Here is a 27,712-nt window from a genome sequence, read left to right on the forward strand (position 1 = left end):
GCCTGCTGGCCTTTCTGCCAGCTCCTTGGACTCTCCATCTCCTCTGACATCCATATCCACTCCACTTCAGCCCTCTGTGCTGGCCAGAGCTGGTCATCACTCAGCACTGCTCCACTGTGCACATCATGTCCTCCAGTGCCCTGCTCTCTGGCCATCCTCCCATCCTTCCAGTTCTACTCTGACTCCATCTGCATATCAAGTCCTTTTATGATTCTATTTCTTTCCAGCCTCCATTTCCTGCTTCTGTTCGAATAAGGACTTCAAACTCAACTTGTCCCAAACTGAAAAATTGTACCCCATTTGTACACAATGAATCAAAATGCAATCTGTAAAAAAATAAACCCTAAACCTATTCTTCCTCCTATAGTCAATTAGTGACAGCACCAACCACGCATGCAATCTAGAAACCCAAGATCCTTGGTTTCTTCTTCTTCCCTTACCTGATGAATATCTTAAATTTGTTCTTTCCTGTCTGTAGAATCAATGTCTAGTTTAACAGCCTCACTATATCTTTACTGGACTACTAATATCTTTTAACTACTCATATTATCCTGAAACTCATCCAGCAGTATGCTGGAGCTGGCTCATACCAGTAGGCAAGAGCTGGTTGTGTTTCTCTTCCCAACATGTGTTCCACAATGTCATATTTGTAGTTCAAAATGGCATAGGTGTGTGTGTGGAGGGGGTATTATCACCACAGAAATTGGCAAATGCTACAAATCAGGATCTTTGATTTCTCTGTGTAGAGTTTGTTTTTAAACATCTACCATCACAACTTTCCCACACTGTTTCCCACACTTTGGTCAAACTGATCTTTGAAAAACTTACCACACTGTCACTCTTGTGTTTAAAACCCTTCAGTTGATCTCCATGACCAACAAATAACATCTAAGTCCCTTAATGGCATTCAAGTCCTTTTATCATTTAGGCTCTGTTTACATATCCAGCTTCTGTTCCCATTTCTCCTTAGTCTTACCAGGGTCCCAAACTGGCTCCCTCAAGGCAAATTTGCCTCACATATGTATTGTGTTTGGCCTGCACACTGTCCTTAAATTTATTATTCCAACATTCAAAACTAAAAGAGATTCTAACCCTAAATCCTTGTTTCTGACTTTGCCTGAAAAATTACAATGCTGGACCCTGTTATGAGCTTAAAAGTAATAATTTTCAGGAGCTGAGCAGCAGCTGCACCCTTTGTGAGGAGTTCTATTGTGAGGAGTTCCTATTATTCAGTCATCCAAATTATGCATATATACCCATACCTGTACCTCATTTCTTTTACCTGATTGGCACCTGTTATGAACCATATCATGAAGTCTAAATGGTTACCAAAAACTCTGACCCTCATTCTAGAACTTTCTTTATATCAGCTATCCTGATGGTAGTCTGTAGTCCCTGATGAGCCTTAGAAGGGGAAAGTAGCAGGATGATGAGAATAGAAGCAGCAGAGGAGGTAGAAGTTGTAGAAATCTGTGTTCTATGGATCAGAGGCTCCATAATGAAACACTAGAATTGTGAAAAATCACACACAAGAACTGTCCCAAGTTCTTGAGACCTCAGGGTAGTTTTCTTAGATTTGTAAGATGTCTACCCTCTCAGCTGGACATGATGAGGAAAAGCCCAAGGAAATTAGCTTATATTGGTCCAAATTTGGGGAATAGGGTTTGTAAACAAGAGTTTCCCTGTCTTAGTTTTAGGAGCGGGGACAACATTCCTTTTTCCTGAGTGTCTGCAGTGTGTCTAATACTGTGATGAATGCTATAGGGGAAGAAGAGCAGACCAGGACTGCTCTGCCATTAGAGCAGAGCTCCCAGCCTTATTAAGGAGGCAACACATAAATGTGTGAAGTAATTAGAGAACAAGGTAAAGCAGCATCAGAAACGCAATTGTCTGGGATGAAACCTAGTGCCCACAATATTTGGGTAGGCAGCAAGAGATGGGCTCTAAGTTAGGAGTAGGAGCTATTGAAGAAAGTAGAGCTTACAATGGCCCTTGACTGACAGAGAATTGGGGTAAGACCTTTCCCCACAGGGGCCCCCACCTAGTTATACACACAGAACAGTGACTGGGGCCAGTATGGCAATCCATGGGTGACAACAGTGACTGGAAGAGAAAAGGCAGTCTGGATGGGAGGGCATGGTTGGTCACTGCAGACCAGTTTTCTTTTGAAAAGGTTTCCTCTCTGATGTCAAATACCCAGAAAGCTAAAGGGAGACTCAGAAAGCTCCTCATCAGTCACCCCCTCCTCCAGCACCTTTAGATGGTGACAGAGATTGAAAAATGCCCCTATCCAAATAAAGGGCAGATTTCCCAGCTCTGAGCTCTTTTCGTCCTGGGCACACTGTGACAAATTGCTCACTTACCATCTCTCCCAACTCTAGGCTTTATGCTGATTGTGTTTATGTTCATTTCCAGGCCCACTCAGACCTACTTCTTCCTTAGCCTGTAGGCTTATGTTAATTTCTGAGATTATTCTTTCCTGTGTCCAATTTACTTTATGAGCCAAGTTGCTCACTTCCCACAGTTTTGTTTGTAGCTGCTCCTTCTAAATGTTTAACAATGTTTACTCACCGCTCCATCCTAGCAATTGATGACCAATGTGCAGCCAGCTTCCAACTATTCAGAGGCTAATGCAACCACTCTAGAGGAAACAGGTTTCTTGCAAACTCCTCCTCCTCCACCTTTCTCCCACTCCCTGTCTTCTGGCCACTTCCCTGTTTGGGAATCCCTCATGCAAGGTGGGAGGGAGGCAGAAATGATGAAAAACAGTAACTCGTCCTTTTGACAGGGTGCCAGTGACTGTGGGTTTTTTTTTTTTTAAAGAAATTTTGAGAGTAAAAAGAAAGAAACTATTGATTATAACAATATATGTCTATTTTGTGAGAATCTCAATTTTCATGTCTGTTCTTCCCAATACAAAGGAATATTTAGAACTGTTTCATTTTCCCTTAAGTGTAATAAAGTCAATATTTACCAATCTTCATGACTCCTATCTATGCTTTGAATACTCTGCTCCACCCTTCCATAAAGCTTCCTCTGAGGCAGTCTTCCCCATCCTATAGCTCTGGATCCTACCACATTTAGACTCTTCTGCAAGTCTAATGATATGCCTCAGTTTCTTTACTGGACTGAAAACAGACTGGGTTTCAAAAGACACAATTTTTTAGTACTGAGGATTGAACCCAGGTGCGTTATCATTGAGCTACATCCCCAGCCATTTCTATTTATTTATTTTTTAATTTTGAGACAGGGTATCACTAAGTTGCTGAGGCTGGCCTTGAATTTGTGATCCTCCTACATCAGCCTCCCAAGTCACTGGGATTACAGGCATGTGCCTGGCCCAGAAAAGATATTTTAAAGTTGAAAAAAAATTTTTAAGTTCTTTGATCATGTTCTGCATGCTTCCCCAGAAGTGCTTCTGAATAGCCAAAGAACTCTACACCTTTCATCTCTAACTGCTAATTACTCCAAATATTATATCACAGATAGTAGTTTTATCAAACGTCCTTTAGCTATTAGAAACCCCACCACCCAAACCTAGACATCCTCATTTACAGAGTACTTCTCCCTGACAATGATGAATTCTCTTGAGCCTCCTAGGACCTAGAGGATGTTGAAGGAGTCTTCTCTTTAGACACCAAGGCTTGACTTAGTTGCACAGTCTTTAAGATGATTGGTGATCTTTACCCTTTCAAACAAATATTCCTGCAGTCTATACAGCTTGTTTGGAACTGATCACATACTATTATGAACTTTTACCAATTTTATGTAAGTCTGATCTACCCAATTTAACTCCAGAAGGAAAAGGAACAATTTCTCTGTTTCCCCTATTCTTAGATCTGGGCATGTTGTAATAACATAATGTAAGAACCAAGCTCAAGAGTCATATGGCCTGTGTTTAAATATTGGCTCTGCTACTAAAAACTATGTAATTACTATGTATTTACTATGTAAAACTATGTAAAAACTATGTATTTACTACCAGGGATTGAACCCAGGGGTGCTTAACCACTGAGCCACATCCCTAGCCTTTTTGTTTTTACTTTGAGACAGGGACTCACTAAGTTGCTTAGGGCCTTGCTAAGTTGCTGAGGCTGACTTTGAACTTGCAATCCTCCTGCCTCAGCCTCCTAAATCACTGGGATTATAGGCATGTGCCATCATGCCTGGCCGTACATGTTATCTAACCTCTCTGAGTCTCAGCTCCTCAGCTTACCTCACAAGGTTGTTGTGATATTAAATGAGTAAATCCATGTAAAGTGCTTAAAACAGTGCCTGCCACACAGTAGGCATCCCACAAACATTAGCTACTCTGGTAAAGACAAGCAACAAGAGAATGGTAAGAGGTGACAAGAGACTCCAGTTTCTGAATTGCCATTTGATGGGCCCTATGCTCCTCTCTCTACAAACTTTAATCCCGCCCTTCTATGCTTCTCCTTTCTCATATCTAGGTCCCCACACTGATGATGGATACCCAGTTCTCTGAGTTCACACCAGACATCACTCCCATTATGTTGGCTGCCCACACCAACAACTATGAAATCATCAAATTGCTTGTTCAAAAACGGGTCACTATCCCACGGCCCCACCAGATCCGCTGCAACTGTGTGGAATGTGTGTCCAGTTCAGAGGTAGATAGCCTGCGCCATTCCCGTTCCAGACTGAACATCTATAAGGCTCTGGCAAGCCCCTCACTCATTGCCTTATCAAGTGAAGACCCCATTCTTACTGCCTTCCGTCTGGGCTGGGAGCTCAAGGAGCTCAGCAAGGTGGAGAATGAATTCAAGGCAGAGTACGAAGAGCTCTCCCAGCAGTGCAAGCTCTTTGCCAAAGATCTGCTGGACCAAGCTCGGAGTTCCCGGGAACTGGAGATCATCCTCAACCATCGGGATGACCACAGTGAAGAGCTTGATCCCCAGAAGTACCATGACCTGGCCAAGCTGAAGGTGGCAATTAAATACCACCAGAAAGAGGTAAGCTTAGATCATCTCTGCTTTCAGGGAAGCATAAGGCCTACAAAGTCTGGAGAAGCAGAGCACGAGTCAGCATTCACATACCACTTGGCCCTCTAATAAATTGAATGGTTGGGCAGGCTCACAAATAGATGCATTCAGCTAAGACAGCCTCTATATATTTTCTTTATGATCAGAAAAAGTAGCCACCTGATTCTTTGATGGGAAAACATTCATTCATTCAACAAATGCTTATTAAGCACTATTCTAGGTGCTTGGGATACAGAACACGGTCACCAGTCCTGCCTTCTTGAGCATATAAGCTAGTGAAGTGAAGTGAAGTGAAGTGAAGTGAAGTGAAGATTAAGTAAACAATCATTTTAATGAATATATAATTATAAACTCAGATAAGTACCTTGAAGGCACAGTGTTCTGTGAGATCATATAGTGAAGGGCTATTGTGGGAAATAAATGAGAAAAGCTGGTGTTGAATGCATGAGACAGAAGTGCTTTTTGTTATTTTTCCCTCCCTCCCTCACTCCTTCCCTCCCTCCCTCCCTTCCTTCCTTTTTCTTTTTCTTTTGTGGTAGTGGGCCTCATACACATTAGGTGAGCATTCTGCCACTGAGCTACATCCCCAGTCCCAGGTAGTGCTTTGTTATCCATTTCCACCTTGCTTCCATGCTAACCAGTGTCAGATTCAAACAGGTGGATCCAAGATGTGCCTGCCAGTTGAAGGGCAAACTGCAGCTCCATCCCTTCATGGATCCAGGCTCTGAGGAAAGTTTCAGCATCTGTTCACCTGATGCCTTTCTCTCAGACATGTGTGTGTGTGTGTGTGTGTGTGTGTGTGTGTGTGTGTGTGTATAATAATCATATATATACAGGGCACAGTGGTACATGCCTGTAATCCCAGTGACTCAGGAGGCTGAGGCAGGAGGATCACAAGTTCAGAGCCAGTCTCAGCAAGTTAGCAAAGCCTTAGGAAATTCAGAGAGACCCTGTCTCTAAATAAAAAAATAAAAAAGGGCTGGGGATGTGACTTAGTGGTTAAACATCCCTGAGTTCAATCCCTGGTACCAAAACAACAAACAAACAAACAAACAAACAAAAACCTATAAAACTATGCCTTTTAAATGAAGCAAAAACAAGTGCTGGGGCAACTTTGAAGGGCATCAAAAACAACAAAATAGCAACATGGAGATTGAAAGGCTATCCCAGGCAGGGGAGGTGGTAAAAGGATAGGTTTATCCCTAAGTTTCTTTATCTTATTTTTGCTGTTGTCTTGCTCTAAGAGAGTGAGTTACTTAACCTCTCCTTTTAACTAAGTGATCTCACTTTTCTCAAAAGTGTGGATAACAGGAACACTTACCTCCCTGGAGAAATTTAAAGATTAAATAAAACAGGTAATGTGCTTATGCATAACATAACAATGGGCATAATGCAGGGATTCAATAAATATTAGCTGCTATTATTATTTGTTTTTGTTGTTACACATGGAGGACCTTTGATATATGGTCTGATTCTGTGTATTAAAATAACAGATAATAGATAGAGCCAAGGTCCATCTTCTCTTACCCCATCTCTCTCAGGGCCCTGCTGTTGATATATAGTATCAGTTATTGTGTTAAGCAGTCTACTGCAAGGTCTAATTGATTTTTCTATGCTTTGATATCTTTACTGTCTATTTCCATTAATGATGTACATTACAGCTTCAGTGTTTTTTCACTTTACATAAATTGTTATAATACTGCGAGAAAATATCAAAGGTATTTTTAGAACATGAATTGTTTCTAAGTGACAGAACAGTTAATGGGAACAGAATAATTTTAAAGTAGATATTACAGAATGTGACTAAATTTTGCAATTTGTACCCCACTGCATAGGAACTGAACTTGACAGTTTTAGGCTCCCTCCACCCCTGAAAACTGACAAATCATTTATTTTCAAACAATCTTCCTGCAGTGATTTCATCAATTTTGTATTGTTACATCATCTTCCAGCTATTTATGACTGAACCCTTCTCCTCATATAATCTTTTTTTAAAAGAATTTAACCTTTATTTTTATTTATTTGTTTGTTGTTTTTGTTTTGTTTTGTTTTTATGTGGTGCTGAGGCCTCACGCATGCTAGGCAAGCACCCTACCACTGAGCCACAACCCCAGCCCCCCCATATAATCTTCCATTGCCAGTTTTAGTTACTGCTTCACTCTTGCACTCTTGACTTTCTTACTCTCATGGGGATGTGTTTGAGATATGACCATGGAATCATCCATGGTTTCTACATTAACGGCCCTCCAACCCTCATGAAACTTCCCATCATTTTCCTGTTTTAGTCCTTTAACTGACCTGAAATTTGCCAACATGTTCCTTATTTCATAATTTCTCTTCTGATTGCTTTATAGAATGTCTTTATGTTACTATATGCTCATGGAGTATGTCTCTCAGCTATCATTCTACCTGAATATACCAAGGGGTTATATTTCTTTTTACCTCTTAATTCTGCAGCAGAGATTCCAACAATTTTTCGGGGGCCATTTATATGTACATTAAATTGGAAGGAGTCACTTTTTCACTGTGGGGAAATGATACATGTAAAACTTGCCATTTTAACCACTTTTACATTTCAGCTGCATTAAGTACATTTACATTATGCAACCATCATTACTATAATTTGTTTCTGAAGATGCCTAAGTTCAGGGGTATCCACTTTTAGTAGTGAATCCATATAATTAGAGTTTCATATTTTGCAGTCCATATTATTTTTATAAGACTAGCAAAGCAGCATCTCTTGGCTGTTCAAAATTATGGATTTTCATTAGTAATACAATCAACAATAAAAAACCACTATTTACACAAAAATCAACAAATTTTAAGCTTGGTACCATTCACTGATCATAGTAAATCAAATAAATGAAAACCATTGTATTTAATAAACTGAATCATTTCAGTTAGAGCATATCAAACTTCAAGTCCAGGCCTTCAACAGGAATAATGTGTGATCTCAACTTCAATGTCAATAATTTCCTAGTAAAGAATAGACTTTCATGGAGCCACATAAACCCAAATATGACCATAGAAAAAGACTTCAGAATTATTTTGAGACTTATATATTTTGCTCCAAATTTTCCAAGATAGTTATCTTAGTAATAACTATTGATCAATTTTAGCTTAGTTTTCCTTCAAACTAAGCACAATGATGAACATATTAGGCTTGGGAATTCAGATATATCTTAAAGTTGGTATTCTAAAGGCATTGCTTTGGGAATATAAAACATGACATATTCATCAAACTCTATAAATTCCTTCTGAATTATGACTTCACATTCACTAACAATACTGTAATCCTTCCAAGTCTGTGAATTACAGTTTTTTAAAAAACAAACAGATCTGTGGTTCTATAATGTCTCAAATGTGTTCAGTTTCTGATTTTTCTCTATTCAATCCATATGTCTAGTTTGAGGCTGAATATTCTCACTTTCTTGAATAAATCAGCAATATCCTTGTTTGAGGGGTATTTTTGTAATTTTTAACTTTGATGTGTTTGGTAAGAAACACAATCCTATGAGTTATTGAGCTTCCAAAAATTCAGTTGTCTGTGAGAGCTTCATTCTTAAAAGACCCTGATCTGAAACAGCAATACTGTTCAATAACTATCCACAGTCTAGCCTTTGAAGAAGTATAACATACACATAGCTCTTAAGGACATAAACATTTACTTAGAAGGTCATAATCTTGACCATTTATTTTATAATATTATATAGTACGCTCGATCACAAATTTTTGCAGTAAACTCTCTTCATGTAGGATGTGATGGAACTAGGCAACTGACAAAATTCCTCAAATTCCTGGAGATATATTTTATGGGTATTAACTCATGTCTTAAAAGGGTCACACCCTGGGATCTGGTGAAACACATTCGGTTTAAGAGTTACATGTTGGGAGCCCCCTAAAAATGTTTTTATTTTTTTAATTTTTTTTAGTTTTAGATGGACACAATACCTTTATTTTATTTATTTGTACGTGGTGCTGAGGATCCAACCCAGTACCTCACACATGCTAGGTAAGTGCTCTCCTACTAAGCCACGACCCCAGCCTCCCTAAACATGTTTAAGACATTTTATTAAAAGATAGGAAAGACAGTGGAATGAATCTGACTTAACTTTCCTATGTACCTATGTGAATGCACCACAGTGAATGTCAACATTGTGTACATTCACAAGATTCTAATTAGAATAAGATATATTCCATATTTGTATAAATATGTCAAAATAGACTCTACTGTCATATATAACTAAAAAGAACAAATAAAATTAAGGAGATTGACAAAAAGTCAATTTAAAAAAGGCCTGTTATGCTGGTGAAAAAAAATTAAAAAGACAATTTTTCAACATGCCCTTTAGACCCTGAACAAGATGGTGAAGGAGTGGACTAGGATTCTCTCAGGGCCAGAATTGTTCACAGAAATGACATCTAAATGGGAATGGAACAATAGTGCTAAAAGAAAAACTGTCCTGTTTTACTTGATTCCGTGATTGTTACCAATTGAACCATGAGGTTCTATCTTTAAGGAAAGTTGGAATACTTCCTCAGTGTCTGTTAGGAAAAGGACAGAGCAGATGTGTCACTTTTCCACTCTTTAGTGCCACCTGATGATATACTTTGGTGCCAAATGGAAGAAATGAAGAAATACTCAAAACAAATGAATATTTTCTCAGTAAGTGGAGGTGTTGTGAGGGAGGAACATCAGAAACTCTTACACCAGGGTAAAGGACCCAAAATACGTCCATTCACACCTTGAGTTTCATACAGACAACATGACTTTTAAAATTTGAGTTAAAGAAACCATATTCCATAAAAAACAGACAATATTTTTTTCTCTAAAAGTGAACTGCAACACAGCTGATTTCCAAAGCTGGTAGTTAATTGATTGTCAATATTAAAAATTCAGAAGATATAGTTTCAGGGAAGCCAATGTGTTCCCAAGCTCAAGTAAGAAAAAAATGTTTAAAACAACCAATATTGCCAGGCATGTGCTTTCAATCACAGATTTTGTTAATGAAATCTTTCATTACAGGAATCTAAAATACTAGTGTCATGTTTTATACCTGTGGCCCCCTAGTTCACTTTACACTATCTTTCTATTAAAGTAAAAAAAATACCCCTTGAGATATTTTTCTAGGGTCATTAAAATGAAACCATGACAAGGTTAAAGAGATCTGTGATTTTCCTTACCTCACTAAACTGTAGTTTCATTCTTCAGGGGTATAATGGTGATTATCTTCAAGGATTCTTTATTACCCTGAAGAGATGTGACATTGGAAATTTGTATCTGTCAATACAAATAACTCCCAAATAACTTCAGAAACTAGGAGTTGTATTTATTTTTATTAGAGATTTTTCTATTGTTTGTTTGGTTAGTTGGCTGATTGGTTGGTTTATTTTTAAGTTTTCTGAGTAGTATATAGACAAAAGAAAAACAATTTTGAGGGAATAGAGCCTCTTTATGGAAATAATAATTTTAAAAATCTAGTTGGATCATGGTGGGTTAATAATGTTCAGAGTTACATAACCCCCTCAGGAACAAAAATCTTAGCCTTAAATGGAATATAATTCATTATTTCATGAAGGGCTTTTTCACTATTGTTTTATCCTCATTATTATTCCTACTAGAACTCAAATAGGCTCCCCAAAAGAATTTAATTTGGTGAAAAAATAAGCTCCAAAGACTGAAACAAAAGCTGATTCCAAATTGTAACTTTGACATGATGTAGAATAAGGAAGTGCTAATCTCTTAGAGAATAGATATAAAACTATTGAATGATCTTTACATGCCAAATAGACTTTTAGGCATTCTTATGCAGACATTTTTCAGATACTCCTGAAAAGTTCTGATTTCATATATTCTGTCTCATTGTTAGACACACCAAAGACGTTGAAACCATATTGTTTGATTTGTTCCTTATTAGCATTGAAGGTAAGCCAAAATTTGTTACAACCCTTATTTTACAAATGACAAAGTGCTATGTTCAGAGATTTGTTACAGATCATCTGACAAGCCAAAAGTAGAACTTCAGACTCTTGGTACAGCATTCTCTCTTATCATATGTTACTCCCTTCTGTTAAGTGGGGTTCATTCATGCTAGTTTAGTAACCTTGAAATTTACCACTAGGTAATTTAAGATGACCACAGGTTGATTTGTGAATGAAAACTTTATTAGTTTAAAACTATTAAAACAACAAAATTATTTTGACCAATAGCTATAAGGATCATAAACAATTATAATCTAATTGGAAACAATCATCATATGTTAAGGATGCAAGGATGTATTCAGAAGTGCCCTCACATGTTATCCAAAGTACATAAGGACAAAGACTTGTGCTGCCTACTTCACTGCCATCTACCAGCCTATCTCCTTTGGTTTTAACACATTTAAACTTATCTCAGAATGGTGGGCCTCTTTCCCTTTGCCATACAAGAATTGGTTTTGGCATTGGTCTCAAGAAAATCCAGAAAAGGGCTAATCTGTATAAAGGTCCAGCCATTCTCTCCATTCTTCTCAAAGAGATTCAGGATTTCAATCAGAGGTATCCAAACAGTGAACTAAGTTAGTTAATACTTCTCCTTCTACTTGAGCTTTTAGGTACAAGATCTGTGTTAACTGTTAACCATCTGTTTCTATCAACATCTCAGGGTTGGCAGATTTACATAAGACAAAAATGACTTGGTTCATAAATCTACTTAAGAATTAACTTCATACAATGGTTTTCTACCTCTAAACAGTTGCATAACTTTTAACAATTTATTAATCTTCTTCTCTCTCCTGAAAACACTCTCCTTACTAGCTCTTGCTCCCAAATATTTTATTTCCACACACATTTCTTATCACTATTAACACTGTTTCTAATTCTGTTCCATATAGCAAGCATACTTAATACAACAATCCATCCTTGGGAGTAGGGTTACATCTCAACAATTCTTAAACACATATAAGCAATCCCACAATCAAAGGGAACACTGAAATGTATCTTATTTAGTCCTGAGGTGACTTTATAGTATAATCTTTACAGGTGATCCAGGTAAATAAGAGGCTAGCCAGATTCACATGAGGTTATAGCATCTTGTCTTGACACCTAAGAACCGTGTTAACCATTAATTATTTTACAGACTACTTCAAGTCTCTATCTTGTTTTGAGGTCTAGAGAAGTACTACAGATTTCTCTTGATGTTATTTTGATGACCTCTCTTAGTGTGACTGCTCCTGTTCTCTCATAAGACACTAACAGTTTTAGCAAGCTCACACTAATCTGTTGTGAAATTGTTATAAAGTCCATATCCCAGAGTTCTACTTGGATTGATAACTAGCCTTTAGTATCTATTGTGTTTGAGGAGCACCATGTCTGTCCTTTTTCAGCTAAATTGCTCACCAAACCAAGTTTATAGCAGACCAGTGGTCTCTCCTAGCATGTTTCCTGATCTTGTACACAGATGCTTCAAGTTTTATTTTGACACGAAATTATAGCCCAATTTCTTAAAGTCCAAATTCCTCATGGGGAGTGTGTATCTTCTCTGGCTGTTCCTAAACCCTTAATTAAAGCATAGGTTTTATCTTTTAAATTGTATCCAGTCCTTTCGTTATTCTTCTTACTAAATGTTCTAAGAACACAAACTTATAACTAAATATATAGATGTCCTCGTTTAACTGCTTTCACTAATCTTTGTAGACCATTCTTATTGTCACAGAGGGATAAACAGTTTCTTCTTATTTTTTTCACTACTCTATTGGGTTAATTTGGTGCAGCCCTTTGCAATGCATCAATTATTTGCCATTTTGGACATAAACTACATCTCTAGAGGTCCCTACACATCAAAAGTAAGGTTCAGTTTGTTCAGTCATGGTAGCCATGAAGTCTCACAATCTGCTTCCCAGTATGGTTTGTAATTACCCACAGCAGTTGTTCTAGACATAATTTTTACTTTTCCTTTTTGTCTTTATTTCTCCCTGTGTCTTGGGACCTCATCAACTCTTATCAATCTTTCCACATAACAAGCGGTCTGTTGTGGAATTATCTCATACTAATATGTTGAATAGCTCTATAAATTGTTCTGATTTTTCAAAAGGAACTGCAGTAGCTTTTCCAGATATAGTAATCTCTTTTGAAGTTTGTCAAATCACTTATCCTAAATGTCAGTGACCAAACTGATTTGTTACTCCTACTACGACTCATCCAAATAAGACCTGGTTATATAGGCTACAACTGTTCCCCATTTATCTTTTTTTAAAATTTGTTTTAGTTGTTGATGGACCTTTATTTTATTCATTTATTTATATGTGGTGCTGAGAATCGAACCCAATGCCTCACACATGCTATAGGCAAGTACTCTACCACTGAGAAACAACCTCAGCCCCCGCATTTATCTTTAAAGGTAACTAATCATCTATGCATGCAGACCTCACTTAATATTAGATGCAGCATCTGTCTTGTGGTTAGATCTGATGTCATTTTATTAATTGTTATTTTAATCCTTTCAACTATAACATATTCAGGACTCTCTATAAATTGGTATAGTCCAGTTCCCACCAGTGTGGACTGCCTTTTATGAGTCATTTTTTCACAATTTACATATGCCACATTCTTTATAGTGTACTGTTAAGTCTTTACCCAGTTGTTGTTCATATCATGAGATGGCAAAGGCCATTCTCTGGGAAGGAAGGTCACACATAGTCTCTATGGGCTTATCTGAAGGACAGCTATAATTTCAAATAGAAGTTAGAGGACTATGCAACATGGAATTGGTATTTCCTGTGCATTTATTTGGTCCCTCTGTTTTTGTGTAGGAGGACTTCAACTACCTCATTTTCACCTTCCAGTATGTGTAAAGTTATTGTGGCTAAATAGCAGTCCACATTTTATTTATATCTATCACTGTTCCTGCCTCTCAATAGTAAATACTGTTAGGGTGAAGTTATATTACATGCATTCCACTAAGCCTACCAACTATTCATTTTATATTCAGTTATACTCACAAAGATATATTTTATCCATTTCCCCTTGTGGACCATCACCTCGAAGCCTGTGTGATAAATGTTTGACTTTCCACTGATGAATAATTCTTGTAGAGAAAGATCCACATGGCCATTCTAGTACTTCTCTCTTTGGTTAATGGATATGTTGTGCCACTTCCATTTTGGCAACAATATTTAAAGTAACTGCAACATGGATCAGCATTTGTGGGTATCAATCCTGCATTGGAGTCTCTTGGCCCCAGCTCTTTCAAAGGTTTTGCCCTGGTAACACTCATCTGAAAACTTTTCTGGAGTTTTGCTCTGTGACAGATGCTTGTCTTTCAGATTTCTTTCCCATGGTCTGATAGGGTATCCTTTGTTTAACACATTTTTAAAGACCCAGTAAAGAGTTATACCTTTTCAAGTACAAATGCCTTAACATTGTCCTGTTAATACAGTAAAATACCATCCTGGGGGATATTCCCCTTTTAATTTCTATTAACTGTAGAACAATGAAATTGGGTCCCAAGATGTAAGATAGTTCATATGTGCATCAATCCGATGTTAGGCTGAGGAGATTCTCTTCTTTGTTATTATTTGCGCTTATCATCAAGAAGCCTAATAGAACAAATACAAGTAAAGGAAGAACCACACTGCTAAAGTCAGAGTTTTTTGAATAAAAACAAAAATGAGACCAGTCTTTTCTGGAAGGAAACCAAATCTTACTGGTTCTATACGTTTTTAATAATGAAAATATGCAGAACTAGGAGAAAAATATTGCTCATGTCCAGAAAACTCAGGATATATTTGAAGAAAAAGATTAGTGATCAGTTCTCACATGTTGGCGAGGGCAAACTGGGTCTTATTCACTTCTTAAACCATTGTTTATATCAGAGAGTGCATCTTCATAGAGCTCATCTACGTCTAACATTGCTTGATCTATATCAAGGATTAGCTCTTCATCTTCTTGCAGTGAAAGTATTGATTCCAAGTCAGAGAGATCAGCAAGATCTGGTAGTGAAGGTTCCTCTGGAGGAGATGCATCTGCTCCCATCTGTTCTGTTCTATCATTTCGTTGTTCACAAGGAACTTGTTGTTCTTGTGAAATAGATTGTAAGAGCTCTTCAGCTATTCTTATTAACTGGGCTACACAGTCAACAAGTCCACCAACTAGCATGGGAATTGACCCAGACTCCATGCTCTTCTTAACAGATAAAATACTACTAAAAACTGTAGTAAATGGACTCTTGATGACAATGAATCCTGTGGAGCTAGTAATAGTTCTTTGGTTAGTTTAGATGAGAAATGAGGATGTTGATGTGATTCTGATGGTGGTCAAGTATAGAATGAAGTCAGTGGTACCACAGGACTTTTTGATGATGTCGATGAAATCTTCAACAAAATGTATTTATGGTACTCTCGTTTGTACTAGTGGTGAACTTCTGTTACAGTGACCACCAGACAGATTCTCACAGGCAAGATAAAACAGCAAAGCAGATCTAATAATAGAAAAGAGAAATATGAAGATTAGTATGATTGACACTTTATCATCCTACAGGTCCTACCTACGGGATACCCTTATCAAGTATTATCCATAGGGTTAAAAGAGGATCTCTAGGTATTGCTTCTCCTTTGGTGATAATCCAAGAATATCTACTACCTCTTAGCCCATGGAATTTCTCATGATTTTTAATGTCTTGTTAGGAGATTTGAAAATAAAGTGAGCATAGGCACTTTGTCTGTCTCTCTTGAATACCTCTATTGAGAAAGGATACATCCACTCAGTGTCTTTCAATTGACTCTTGTCTTCATTAGCACCTTTGCCTCATTGCCATTTATATCTGGAGCTACTAAGTATTTTCTATGATTTTGATAATGCATTCATTAAAATTATAGTTACCCTGCATCCTTGGGGAAGTGTATGGTAAATGAAATTCCCACATTCTCTGTCTTCTGCCAAACTTTGGACAATTGAAGCTATAACATTAGTTTCTTGGTTGTTTCCCATTACTGCTGATCTTCCATATCTAGCAGCTAATTCTTCCAACTTTGTCTAAAGCCATGATTGCACTATATTCATCTACATGTCTGATGGACTCTGCATACTCCCTCTTCCACAGAAAGCATATATTTCTGTAAGGGAATACTCTATTTAAAAATCTAGGGACTGGCCCAATATAATAAACCTGCTACATATGCCTGCCTTACCACTCCTCATTACTCTTTAAATGAGTTTGTTGAAGATGCAATATATTTTTAGCAATTTAACATATCTCATATTGCCTACTCACTTGTTTGATTCATAATATTTTTCTCCTATACTTACCTAGTGCATTTATGTCCATATACTCTGAGGTTCTCTTAACCATTAAATTGAACTGAGATTTCTTTAATCCTTTACATTGAACTGACAAGGGAGCTGAGTTAGAATCCAAGGTTGTGTGGTGTACATTAGTTTTTTTGTTGGGGTGCAGATTGTCTCCTCTCTTGTTACAAATAGATAATTCTGTCTTTACATTCTGATGAGCTGATGTGTGTCCTAAAAGACAGCTAGATTCTTTTTATTGATTTCTTTTCATATCCCCATTCACCAAATTGTTTTTCCTGCAATAGTCCAGTTCATAATTTCCCAGTTCTTAAAGCATATATCTCCAGCCTATAGCTGATCAGTGTGGCTGTATATCTGTGGTCACTTTTTCCTTGGGCATATCTATACGTTAAATTTTGGGATACTAATCCTATAATTTGGGTTGATTTTCTTTCTCCAGCCTCAGGCTATTCCTAGCAGAGCATCTTCAGAAGGAACCATTGATCTCAGTCCTTTAGGAAGTATCCAATTCTGTATTTACCCAATTTCTAGAAGTTGTGACCACAGTGAGTCCTAGAAAGCCACAGGCTTCACCTCCAACTCACTGTGCTCTTTGGATATTTACTGTAGTACAGTAAATGATCAGCCAGATTGTCTATAATTTTCACATGGAGCTTAACTGGTCTGCACAGAGCCTAGTGTGACCACTCAGCTGTACATTATTTCCAATTAGAGTAACTTCTGTCAGATCATTCCATTGTTTTTGTCCAAAATCCTACCATTTTCCGCTAAGTATACACTCCTTTTTGGATTATGACACCTAAGGCTAGCTCCTATTTTCTTGTTCATTTGTTTTTCTGTCTCTCTACCCTCACGTACATAGACGAAAATGTGTCATGAGATTAGGAATCTTGTCTGTTTTGTTTTGTGCTCTATTCACAAGGCACAGAAAATTGCCTACCACATAGTAGGTAATCAGTGAGTGTTCTTAAATAAGAGAAGGAAGGGAGGAGAGAGGTACAACTTTTAGCTCACTCATTCAGTAAATACCATCAAGCTTCAGCCATACATGGGGATGGCAGTGAGTGGAATAATGAGCTAGCCCACCAAAATCCACAGTTAATAAAATGAACAGGAAAAGTACAGAGGAAAAATAATCACAAAGCATATATCTGACAAAGACCTTATACCCAGAATATATAAAGAACCCCTACAACTAACAATAAAATGATAACAATCCAATTTGAAAAATGGGCAAAAGACTTGAACAGACATTTCACAAAGAAAGCAAAATGAATAGCTAACAAGAACATGAAAATGTACTCAATATCATTAGTCATAAGGGAAATGGAAATTAATATCACAGTAAAATAGCACAATATACTCATTAAACTAGCTAAAATCAAAGACCAACAATACCAAATGTTGACATATAGATCAGCCAGAACTCTCCCACACTGGTGGTAGAAGTATAAAATGGTATACCTCTTTAGGAAAACATCCAAGGGTTTCTTAAAACACTATGCATGCACCATGGCCCAGCAATTCCACTCCTAAGTATTTACACAAGAGAAATGAAAGTTTGCAAAGAGACTTTTACAAGAATGTTTTATTAGAAGTTTTATAGAATGTTTTATGTTATTAATGTTTTATAGAAGTTTTATGTAAAACACTGAAAAAATTCAGGTGTCCAACAAGAGAAGGGAAAAACAAACTGTAGTGTATTCATACAATGTAACACTAATCATCATCAAAAAGAAGGACAGGTATGGTAGTGCACATCTGTAATCCCAGAGGCTCAGGAGGCTGAGGCAGGAGGATCATGAGTTCAAAGCCAGCCTCAGCAATTTAGCAAGATACTAAGCAATTCAGTGAGGCCCTCTCTCTAAATAAAATACAAAAAAGGGCTGGGGGTGTGGTCAGATGTTAAGTGCCCCTGGGTTCAATCCCCAGTACCAAAAAAAAAAAAAAAAAGAAAAGAAAAAAATACCAAAAACATTATATTTAATAAAGGAAGCATAACACAAAAGAATACACCCTATATGATTCCATTCATATACAATTGTATAAAATGCAAAATAATCTTGTGGAAAAATCTGAATAGTGGTCACATCTAGGAGATATAGAGACATAAAGAACTTCCTAGGGTGAGGGTAATAATCATATTTTAGGTAGAATTGGGGGTTTCACAGAAATATGCATTTGTAAAAACTCGTTTGCTGGTACTCTTAAGATTCATGCATTTCATTATTTAAATTTTACTATCCCCCAAAAAAATAACCAAGCATGATCCCCAGCCTCAAAAAAATATATCAAATGAGATGACATACCCATAATTAATGATTATAATATATGTTCACTTTTATGGAAGATATTGTCAAGCACTATGAAACTCACTTTTATTTATTATTATATTTAATCTTCATAATAAAATAACCAAGAATTTGTAGATGGAAAAATTGAGGATCAGAGGAATGAAGTAACTTGTGCGTGATAAGTAAAGATGCATAGCTGGAAGTCAACCCAGGTCTACCTTCTAAAGTTCTATATCAGAGGGTACAAATAAGGTACCTACAGTAGCGAATTTGCCTTGGTAGGGCCAGAGCTGACATCTCATTCACCTAAACAGGAATAGAACTAAGAATGTTAATCTCACTTGTAATCCTTAGAAGCAAACAGAATTCTAAGTTGAATGTGACTAAGGCAGAGGTACAGAGAAAACTGGATCAGTCCCCTATGGAATCCCCATCATCCTATGACAGGGAGTTTATCTGCCCTTCACCTGACCTACTGAACTGACCTAAATACTCATTAACTATTCACCTGTGATACAGCCAAGATGGATGAGAGGGTCAAGACTGTGCCATAAAATGATTTCTGGACTTGCACTTTTAAATTGGATGTGAGTGCTCCTGAAACAACTAAAAACCACCCCAATGAAAACTGCAAAATTGATAGATTTAAGAATATCATTAAGGTATGAAAATGAAGACAAACTGTACTAAAATTTCAGAGAGTGAGCTGACAATCATAGGTATCATTCTCTTCCCTATGGTATTTGCTAATTCCGGGCACAGATCGAAGATAAGGCTTGGCTTTAAGGCAGAGGGACTGTACTAAGGAAAAGGCAAATTAATGTAACTTTTGGTAGTTGCAATAGGCTGGCATAATGCATTGAAAACCTGAGAGTACAGGACTTATTTTTCTTACCTGAAGTTCGCTGATACATGCTGGTACATGGGTGGGAAAAGTAGAATGAAATTTCCCACAATCTCCTGGTTCTTCAGAGTGAAATTCTCACTAGAGGGAGTGGTATTGCTGCAAACACACTACTGGTCTCTGCCTCAAGAGGTTTTGAAGTTAGTGGGATATAGGGGAGGCTAAATGAATACATAAGATCAAAATCTCTCTCAAAGAGCACTTTAGACAAAGGGAGTCTAAAACATATAAGGATATATAAAGAGAAACATCCTGAAGAAGAACAAAACTGGAGGATATCATATATCAAGGCTAAGACACAGAGAGAAAAATATTGCATGTTCTCTTTCATATGTGGAAACTAAAAAAGTCAATCTGAATGTAGAATAGTGGTTACTAAAGGCTGGGAAGGATAGAAGCAGGGGGATAAATGAAGACTGGATAATGGGTACCAAAACAGTCAGATAGAAGGTATATGTCCTGGTGTTTCAGGAGAGTGAGATGACTATAGTTCATAATAACCTATTATATATAATATATATGTAATAACACACACACACACAAACACACATATATATATATATATATGTTATGAATAACTAGAAGAGAGGAGTTCAAAGTCTCCAAACATAAAGAAATGACAAAGAGAAGGAAGGCCAATTATCCCAATTTGATCGATGCATGCTGAATGTTTGTGTTGAAATGCCACAATGTTCCCCATTAATATGTGCAATTATTACATGTTAATCAAAACAATTAAATTAAAAAGATACCTAGTTTTATGGCTACAGAAATTAAGAGAGCATAGTACTGGCACAAGAGACAGACATATAAATTAATGGAACAATGTCCTTTAACTCACACTAAATACTAAAATAATAATAATAATAATTTAAAATGGATCATAGACCTAACTATGAAAGATTTTTAAAAATTAGATCAAATCGCAGGAGAAAATCTTCATGATCTTTTTTTGGGGGGATACCAGGGATTGAACTCAGGGGCACTTGACCTACATACACCCCCAACCCTATTTTGTATTTTATTTAGAGACAGGTTGCTTAGCACATAACTTTTTCTGAGGCTGGCTTTGAACTCATGATCCTCCTGCCTCAGCCTCCCCAACCACTGGAATTACAGGCATGCACTACCATGCCCAGCATTCTTCATGATCTTAGGTAGGCAAATATTTCTTGCAGGACACAAAAACATTAACTATGAAAGAAAAGATTAATGTTTTAATTCATTAAATTAAGAACTTCCACTTACTAAAATACACCTTAAGAGGGTGAAAAGGTCAATCATAGAATGGGAAAAATATTCCCACTATGTATTCAACATGAGACATAATAATTCTATACATATTTTTTAAACTCCTAGAATCAATAAAAGGATGTAATTTTTAATGTAGAACAAAAAAATTGAACTGACATTTCACAGAAGAGAATATCCAAATGACCTATATGCACATGAGCAGTTTTTCATCACTATTACTCATCAGGGAAATACAAATTAAAACCACAATGAGGTATGCAAAACCCCACCAGAATAGCTAAAATTGGAAAAAAAATGAAATTACCAAGCTTTAATGACATGGAGCAACTGGAACTCTCATACTTTGCTGATGAAAGTGTTAATGGATGCTATTATTTTGGAAAACTATTTGGCAGTATCTACTAAAAGTAAATATACCTCTATCTCATGAACCTGCTATTCTACTCTTAAGTATATAACCAAATTAAAAGAGTACAAATATCCACCATAATATATGTACAAGAATGTCAAAATATGAATAACAATATAGTAAAATCATTCTAGTTATATGAAATTCAAGAACAGGCAAATTAATCTATGGAACAGAAGCTTATCTCTATGTCACTTCTAGGAAAAGAGATTAGGAAGCTTTTTGGGGTACTGGGAATGTTTTGTATCTTGATATGATTCCATATATAAAAGAAAAAAGCATTGAGCTACACCTTTAAAATCTGTACACTTACACACACACACACACACACACACACACACACACACTATATCTCAAAAAAATGTTTTTTTAATTTCAAATCTCCTTTCTATAAAACTAGTGAGGACAGCAAGACAGTGATGAAAAGTGTCATCAGATTTTGGCAAGCCAGTCATCAGAGCTAATGAAAACAGAATGAAGTATGAATGTATGGGGAAGGGTGCCTTTGGCTGGTGTGGCTATTTCACAGTGGTGCTAAGGCAAGAGGCCCTGATTACCAGACAGTCATTAATTAATGAGATAATCCACATCTTATAAATAGCTCAGAAAGACAACTGGGGCAGAGACCATTCTATCCATCTGCAAGTAGGATCTTTAAGCCCATTTGAATTTTGTTAATCTCTCGACGATGACATTTTTTGTCAGCACAACTAATCAAAAGCTACCATTTTTCTTTTAGGTCAAAGTCCTACACTGCTATTTTGTGCTGCTTCTAACTTGAAATCTGGCAATAAGTGTCTAACAGTAGGATAGGAAAGGAGCGAAGGAATCCAAATCCTCTGGGTCTATGTTTATAGTCGATAAGCTTCTCTGCATCAGGCAAGGAAAATTAGTTTATATCCAAGGGGGAAGGAGGCAGTTACATGGGAGAGATTAAAATGTGCCCTTGGTTAGTACAGGCACCCGTTTTCTACTTATGAACAGGAAGATTTTTCAAAGTGCTCCCTTCTCTAGTGCTGCAGCACCATTTGGATACACACATTGAATTTAGGTTTGAAAAAAAAAAAACAACTCTAGACATACATAACTGCTCATTGCCTTCCCACCTCTGAGGAAATATCAAAAGGACCTTGTCCCCAAAGGGCAAATTTTATCATTTTGACATAGCAGGGGCATCTCTGGGGGAATACAGTGAACAAAGCAACAGGATTTACCCTTTAAATTCTTTGTCAAAAAGCTACAAATCTTTGCCTTTAAAAATAACCTGTGTAATAAGGCATTTGCCTGTTTTAGGACCTGACATTTAAAATCCCCATGAACCATATGTAATTCATCAAGAGCAAAAGGGAAAAAATGATATCGCTCAAGAGCGAAACATGGTTGCTTCCTGAAAATATATGAAAAATTCAAAATGGAAACTGAAATAAGGGAGAGTAGGGAATGTGCTTATGATCAATTTAAACTGAATTCTGAATTTCTTTCCTCCTCCAAAGCTGCTCAGTGCTTCAGAGAGAATCACAGACACTAGCTTAGCCTTCAGAAAAACAACTTAGTCACTGCAGAAGAACCACCACTTTTGAAAACATTTTTTAGTTATTCTCCTAGACATATATGTAGTTTCCTAAAATCAGTTTGAACATGAGGGACCACCACCACCTCTTGACTTGGTGGGACCCTACACAGGCTTGTCCCAGATCTTGGCTGCTGTGAGAGACTCCAGAAGCCCAGAATCTGAAAAGAGATATAGGACTTCTAGATTTTTGGTTTTTAAATATTACCAATGCAGAAGATAGGGCCTAAGATAAGGGAAATAAAAACAGAACTTGGAGGTAATAGGGAAAATGTTTTGTTGTTTTGTTTTATTTGTTTAATGGTGCTGGGGATGGCACCAAGGGCCTCAGGCATGCTAGCAAGCACTCTACCACTGAGCCACGCCCCTAGCCTAACAAGAAAATGGGGCCTATTCCGAAGTCTTTCCTCAGCTTTTCTTTCCAAGAGGGAAAAAGGAAAGTTGTGTTTATTGGGAGACAAAAATACTCTCCCTTGGAGAAAGAATAAATGATAGTTATTACTAGAACAGGATATGGTGTCAAACAAACCTATATTTGAGTTATTACTCTACCACTTACTAATTGGAAGGTTGCTAAATTGCTCTTTGCCTCAGTTTCCTCATCTGTAAAATGAAGATAATAATAGTCATGAGAATTACCTGAGTTAATACATGCAAGAAGTTTAGAATGGTGCCTGGCATATAGTAAGCACCTAACAAATGCTAGCTGATATAATTGTACTGAGAAATTCTAGGATCCAGGAAACTGTGTGTTGCATCCTGGCTACTGACCCCCTATGAGGCAGGAGAGGAGATGACTACAGGCATTACAAAAATCTGGAAGGAAATACTAGAGATAAAATTTATCTCACAGATAGAGCCAACCTGAGATGATGACTTTGAACTTGTATAAAGATGTGAGAGGACTATCTGGCTGTAGTTCACACATGACCCTTTCAGAAGACCTGAGAACAATCAAAGACTACAGGGCATCCTTGGAGATTAGTGAATCCTCCTAGCCTAACTCTCTATCACTTTGAAGCACTTCCTCATTCCAGCTCTGAGCTCTGGAAGGACCCTAGCTACACTTCTGGGCTGGCAAAAGATGACTACCCTACAGACTCACCATTGGCTATGTCTCTAATACACTGCCAACCGCATAGAGAAGGCCCTCCACTTAATCTGAGGACAATAATTTTAGAAAACATGAACCAGTTATTCCTTGAAAACATCCACTCAGGAAGTAATTAGCAAGTTCACTGAGGCAAGATAATGAAGATCCCATTACTCTCTGTCTAACATGACTTCACCCAAACTAGTCCAGACTTTCAAGTCTTCCTATGTGAACTATTTGAGCAGAAATGGGAAGGAAGGAACATTATGCCTTTTACCCCTTACCATCCAGCCTGAACTTCAGGAGCACAACTTAGAAATCTGAAAAGTGCAAAGCTAAGCACCACTCATGGCCTCCTCTCTTTCTCTGGCAAATTCCAGCTTGCCAAGAGAAACCAAGATTCATTCACTTTACCAACTGGGAAGAAAATCAGGGATGATATAGTTCTTCCCTCTGCCTGCAAACATGCTTACTGTTTGTCTGCCAAAAGATAGGTCTTTCAGTTTTCAATTTCTTCAAAATACAATTCCATAATCCCATCAGTAGCTCATTCCAGTGTTTTATAATTTCCTCCTTCCGGTAATCATATCTTCAAGCAAGTTCACATACATTGACCTATAATAATTCTGTGTGGTAAGGATTATGCATATTTTATGATTGAGGAAGTAAAAGCCCAAAGAGGCTAAGTGACTTGCCAAGGTTATATACTCAGTTAATAGCAGAGCAAGGTAAGAAGCTGATTCTTCAGGAGGTCAGCCCTCTGCTTAGTCTATTACACTGTGGCCCATGTTATCATGCTCTAAAACCTCCACATCACTAGAAGAATAAAAACCAGTGTTAGGATATCAAAAAAACACAATATAGCCATGTTAGTTGGCCAACCAAATGGATCAAAGACCAAAGATTCCCTTGAGGGCAGCCATTACAACATCATCTTCCCTACATACTATTGTTCCCAGAGTGTACCTACAGTTAAAAAGCCCTATTAAAAAGGGAAGTTACGAAAAGTCTAGATGGACTTTTAAATCAACTTAAAACCATATGCTGATCCATGAAAATAAATAAGAAAAGAATACTTGGTCTTCTGCTTTCTAATTTCTCTAGTTATGACTTCTGAAATAGATTATATTGGAAGAATTGAGGCTAAAAAAGATTCCTAATATCCTAAAAAGAAAAATGTCTTGCCCTTGAGTGTAAATTTCTTTTCCTTCTAAAGGCTTCCTACCTCTACTTTCAAAGGTTTGTAAAAGGGCCAAAGGTCAGTGTTTTAAACATATGTAAAGCATGAACCCTGTTGCCTACACACCTGACGCTCAGAAAAACACACCAGGGCCACAGCTCTGTCCTCTGCGTGAGAGCCCTCCTTGTACCAAACCAGCATTTTGCTCAAGTCAAAAGATGAATGGAGTTTTAGTTGTAGGATTCCTCAGATGCAGATGATTCAAACATTTATTAAACCAGCTCTGACCTTTCTCCAAAATCCCATCCTTGTGCATCCACTGCCTTCACGTTGATTTGTTATGATACCTAAAATGGATCCTTGGTCTTCCCTCCAAAACCTGCTCCATCTGTAGCCTTCACCATCTCTCAGTAGGTAGCAATTCTACCCTTCTAACTACTCAGGCTGAAAAATCCAGCCAGCCCATGAGGATATCCTGTTGGTTCTGCCTCCAAAGTATATATAAAATTTGACCACTTGTCATTGTGAGACACCATCATCCACCTCTTACCTTGATTATTTCAACAGCCTCTTAACAGGATTTACTTAGCCTCACTAAAGCCTCTTCTCTACACACAGCCAGACTGATCTCTTTAAAAGGAAGTCAGAAGACGTTACTCCTCTATTTAAAAACCTTTGACAATCCAGGCATGGTGGTGCACCTGTAATCCCAGCAACTTGGGACGCTGAGACAGGAGGACCTCAAGTTCAAAGCCAGCCTCATGGGGCTGGGGATGTAGCTCAGTTGGCAGAGTGCTTGCCTAGCATGCACAAGGCCCTGGGTTCGATCCCCAGCACCACCAAAAGAAAAAAAAGCTAGCCTCAGCAACTTAGCAAGGCCCTAGGCAACTTAGCAAGACCCTGCTCAAAAAAAAAAAGGGGGGGGGGGCAGTGGGCTGGGGATGTAGCTCAGTGCTTAAGCCCCTCTGGGTTCAATCCCTGGTGCCAAAAAAATAAAAAATAAAATAAAATCTTTGATGACTCTGCATTGCCTTCAGAGTCAAATGCAAAGCCTTATACTGACTTCCCTGGTCCCCCCATGATATAATCTGCAACTTCATCATCTATTTGTCCTTACTTCCCTCTGTTTCTGCCTCTCTGGCCTCATTGTCATTCCTCAAATTCACAAGGTCCATCTCCCTCTTTAGGTGCTTGGAATGGTCCTAACTCAGATATTTGAATAGCTCAATCCCTCACCTTCATCAGATTCTTTCCTTACATCTTGCTTTCTCAATGATGGCTTTGCTTACCACCTTTTAAATATTGAACCTCTCCTTCCCAAGCTGCCACTTCTGAGTCTTCCTTTCTCTGCTCTACTATTTTCCTTTTTCTTACAACTTATTAAGTTCCACATATTATATAATATACTTATTTATTATGGATTATCATTTATTTTCTGGCTTTGCTCTCTAGAATGCAAACTCTGGCAAGGGAGGGCAGGGGTCTTGATTTTGTCTAAGTGCAAGAACAGCTTCTAACATGCAGTAGGTATTTAATAGATATTTGTTGAATGAATAATGGAGCTAATACTTCCTTACATTTGGATTGCAATTTTTGGTTTTTAGAGTGTTCGCATCATATCTCATGTGATCTTCAGAATTACTGTGAGGTAATTCAAGAAAATACAGGATTTGTTACCTCCATTTTATATTATTTAGGAAAATCAAAATCCAGAGAAGCAAAATGATATACACAAAGTAAGATAGCTAGAATGTGGTAGAACCAGGAAGCTGGGATCTGTTTGGTTGTCTGTTTCTCTAGCCTCCAAGAATATACTGCAAAGTCCCTAATCCTTAAGGAAAGACCTTCCAAATCCTATGTTAGGATAGAGACATCCCCTGCTTATGCCATTAATCAGTTCTCTCAAATCTTAATGTATTTCACCAGTAAATAGGAAAACAAAAAAAGTCATCTAAAGACCTGAGTTTATGTGGTGAATTGCCCTGTGAATATGATTCTCAAATGGTACTGTCTCCAAGAAAGAAATATGTTTTGACTATCAGTGGAATAAATCATTTGTTTCTTCCTGACCATTTCTCTCTTCCTCCTTCATTACACATTAAACCAGTTTTCCACAGCTATATAATAAAATAGTAGGTGAAATTATTGTACAAGAAAGCATATGCAAGCTAAAATATATCCCAATAGCCTCTTCCAATGCACTTTCATCTAAGCCACCAACAGCCTATGTTGAAAGCTCTACCCTACTGCCATTGCCACACAAGAAAAGTGGAGACTGTCCTTTTAAATGTACAACCAACAAGGAATATGGTGTCTACTTGGCAGGGGAAGAATATACTTCCTGTTGGCATACTGCTACCATTGCCATCTAATCCAGAAACTGCTGTATTCTGTAGGGGTGGCAACTATTTTATCCTCAGGATAACATAGTGGAAAATACAGCTATATTTATGTACAGGCTTTTTAATAGAGATGCCTGTCACCCTGGTAAGCTCACAGGAGGCAACAGAAATGCACAGCCAGGAAAAGGCAAGCCAAGTCCTCAGTGCCTTCTGGCAGCTGAATCCACAGTACCTAAGAGGGAGGCCTGGATTGCTTTCCCTGACCCCTAGAATGTCATTATACCACGGATGTATCCAGTAACCTTCGCAAGAATTAGAGTAGACAAGGTTTGTCTTCAGTACCCTTTTCAGAACTGTCCTTCCCCAAATCATAGCAA

General features: G+C 37.6%; 2 protein-coding genes across 2 annotated transcripts in view; one reads left to right on the forward strand and one right to left on the reverse strand.

The window, feature by feature from the left end:
- The window catches only part of TRPC5 (transient receptor potential cation channel subfamily C member 5), a 273,683-nt gene that overhangs the window by 155,442 nt on the left and 90,529 nt on the right, over positions 1 to 27,712 (forward strand). The window contains exon 4 of the mRNA XM_079124842.1: positions 4,452 to 4,973. Coding sequence (XP_078980968.1) covers positions 4,452 to 4,973 — 522 coding nt within the window. The remainder of the gene's footprint in view (positions 1 to 4,451; positions 4,974 to 27,712) is intronic.
- Positions 14,058 to 15,363, reverse strand: TRPC5OS (TRPC5 opposite strand). The gene has a single exon (XM_079123946.1). The coding sequence runs from the start codon at positions 15,156 to 15,158 to the stop codon at positions 14,823 to 14,825; it is 336 nt and encodes a 111-aa protein (XP_078980072.1). The 5' UTR covers positions 15,159 to 15,363; the 3' UTR covers positions 14,058 to 14,822.

Source organism: Sciurus vulgaris (assembly GCF_902686455.1).
Source record: "Sciurus vulgaris genome assembly, chromosome: X".
Lineage (NCBI taxonomy): Eukaryota > Metazoa > Chordata > Mammalia > Rodentia > Sciuridae > Sciurus > Sciurus vulgaris.

Excerpts from the sequence above, each read along its gene's own strand:
- TRPC5OS (XM_079123946.1), bottom strand. The coding sequence starts at position 15,158 with ATGGAGTCTGGGTCAATTCCCATGCTAGTTGGTGGACTTGTTGACTGT.